Consider the following 1,614-nt stretch of genomic DNA (forward strand, 5'->3'; position numbering starts at 1 on the left):
AATAATAATAAAAAACAGTTACCATCTTGGAAACCCACAGAGGCAGTTCTACCCTGTCCTGTGGAGTCTCTGTGCATGGGCTTCAACTCAATGGCAAGGAGTTTGACTTTGAGTTGCACGATCCCTGCAACTTCCAGGTGCATTACATTTTATCCAAAACAAAACATCGGTGGCCTGTGCTTAACCCGCCACACCACCAGACCTCCTTGACACACAGCCCCACCGGGCCCACTGCCATTGATCTTACAGGATCCTCACAGGATCACTCAGCTGGTGGTTTGGAACCGCTGACCTTGTGGTTAGCAGCCCAGCATGCAGCCCACTACACCACCAGGGCAAACTCCCAAAATGAAAGCCTCAGCCCTCGCGCCCCCAGGTGACCCAGGATGCTGAGCTTCCAGCACCTACTCAGGCACTGGGGCTCCGTGAGTGGGGCTTCTGTCTCTGATCCCGGCAGCCTCTTCCCCTCTTGGTCCACACAGAAGGCCTGCCCACTGGCCCTGTCTGTCTGCTGTGCCTGGTACTGGCCGTCCTGGTCACACTGCAGGCCCACCTCGTTCCTCTGACAGCGGGTGACACCTGAAACCAAGACATGGGCGCAGCAATCAGCAACATGCCTGCAGAATTCCCTCCTTCCCAACTCTCAGACGCCTGGTCACACGTCTGAGCCAGGTGCTGCTCTAGCTTTAAGCCCTTCGGTGTGGCCCCCTACCCCGGGCAAAGGACAGTGACTGGGGTCCCAGTGATAGCCAGTAAGGTCCTGTGACCTGGGCCCCGGGCCCCGGACTCCACACCCAGTTGATCGTGTCCAGCACCCTGTCCCCGCAGTCCTCTTGATGTCCCTGCTCAGGCACTGACTCTGCTGCCCTGGGCTCTGGTGCCTAGGCCTCCCCAACCCTCCCTGGGCCCACAGTCCACTGCTCCTCTGTACTCAGTCCTCATGTCCCTGGGGCTGAGGGCCAGTCCAGCTGTCCACACTCTCCCAGCACCCACCCTGCCCTTCGTGGCAGTGAGCCTGGCCCTTATTGTGTGCTTAATGGCTGACTCCCAATGGAGAACAAGGCCCCTGGGGCAGGGACCAGCTAGGGCTCTGCTCACCATTGTATCCCAGGGCCCAGCACCGTGTCTGACAAACAGACACGTGGATTCCAACTCATAGCGACCCTACTGTCCACAGCAGACTGTCCCTGTGGATTTCCCCGGAAATACATCATGACAGAAGCAAACTGTCTCATCTTCCTTCTAAAAGGCCACTGGGGGAGTCGAACTACTGACCCTGACGATAGCAGCTCAACTCATAACCCACTATACCACCAGTACTCCTTGACACAGAGCAGGAACTCCAAAAGTTCAAAGACGGCTGGTTGAGTACACCAATGAATGCCTCACTCCTGGCCTCAGCTGTGGCCTCTCCTGAAGTCCCTTCTCCCCCTGCCCCTGGAAAGTCCCCATCACACCCAGGGCCTGAGACAGGCTGCCCCAGGATTAGTTACGATGCACCCTCAATAGATGGCAGACCCTACTAGCCTAGCTGCTTGTCTATCTCCCCATGCTCCCTGCCGAGGACACTGACAACATCAGGATGGAGAGCTTTTCTTCTCGTGCTGTATCTAG

At 57.1% G+C, this 1,614-nt stretch overlaps 1 protein-coding gene across 1 annotated transcript in view; it reads right to left on the reverse strand.

Annotated features, from left to right (window-relative positions):
* The window catches only part of TG (thyroglobulin), a 189,613-nt gene that overhangs the window by 141,016 nt on the left and 46,983 nt on the right, over positions 1-1,614 (reverse strand). Inside the window, exon 22 of the mRNA XM_004697385.1 lies at positions 409-579. Coding sequence (XP_004697442.1) covers positions 409-579 — 171 coding nt within the window. The remainder of the gene's footprint in view (positions 1-408; positions 580-1,614) is intronic.

This window comes from Echinops telfairi, unplaced genomic scaffold (assembly GCF_000313985.2).
Source record: "Echinops telfairi isolate 266 unplaced genomic scaffold, ASM31398v2 ScPeMD7_1;HRSCAF=3_0, whole genome shotgun sequence".
In the NCBI taxonomy this organism is placed as follows: domain Eukaryota; kingdom Metazoa; phylum Chordata; class Mammalia; order Afrosoricida; family Tenrecidae; genus Echinops; species Echinops telfairi.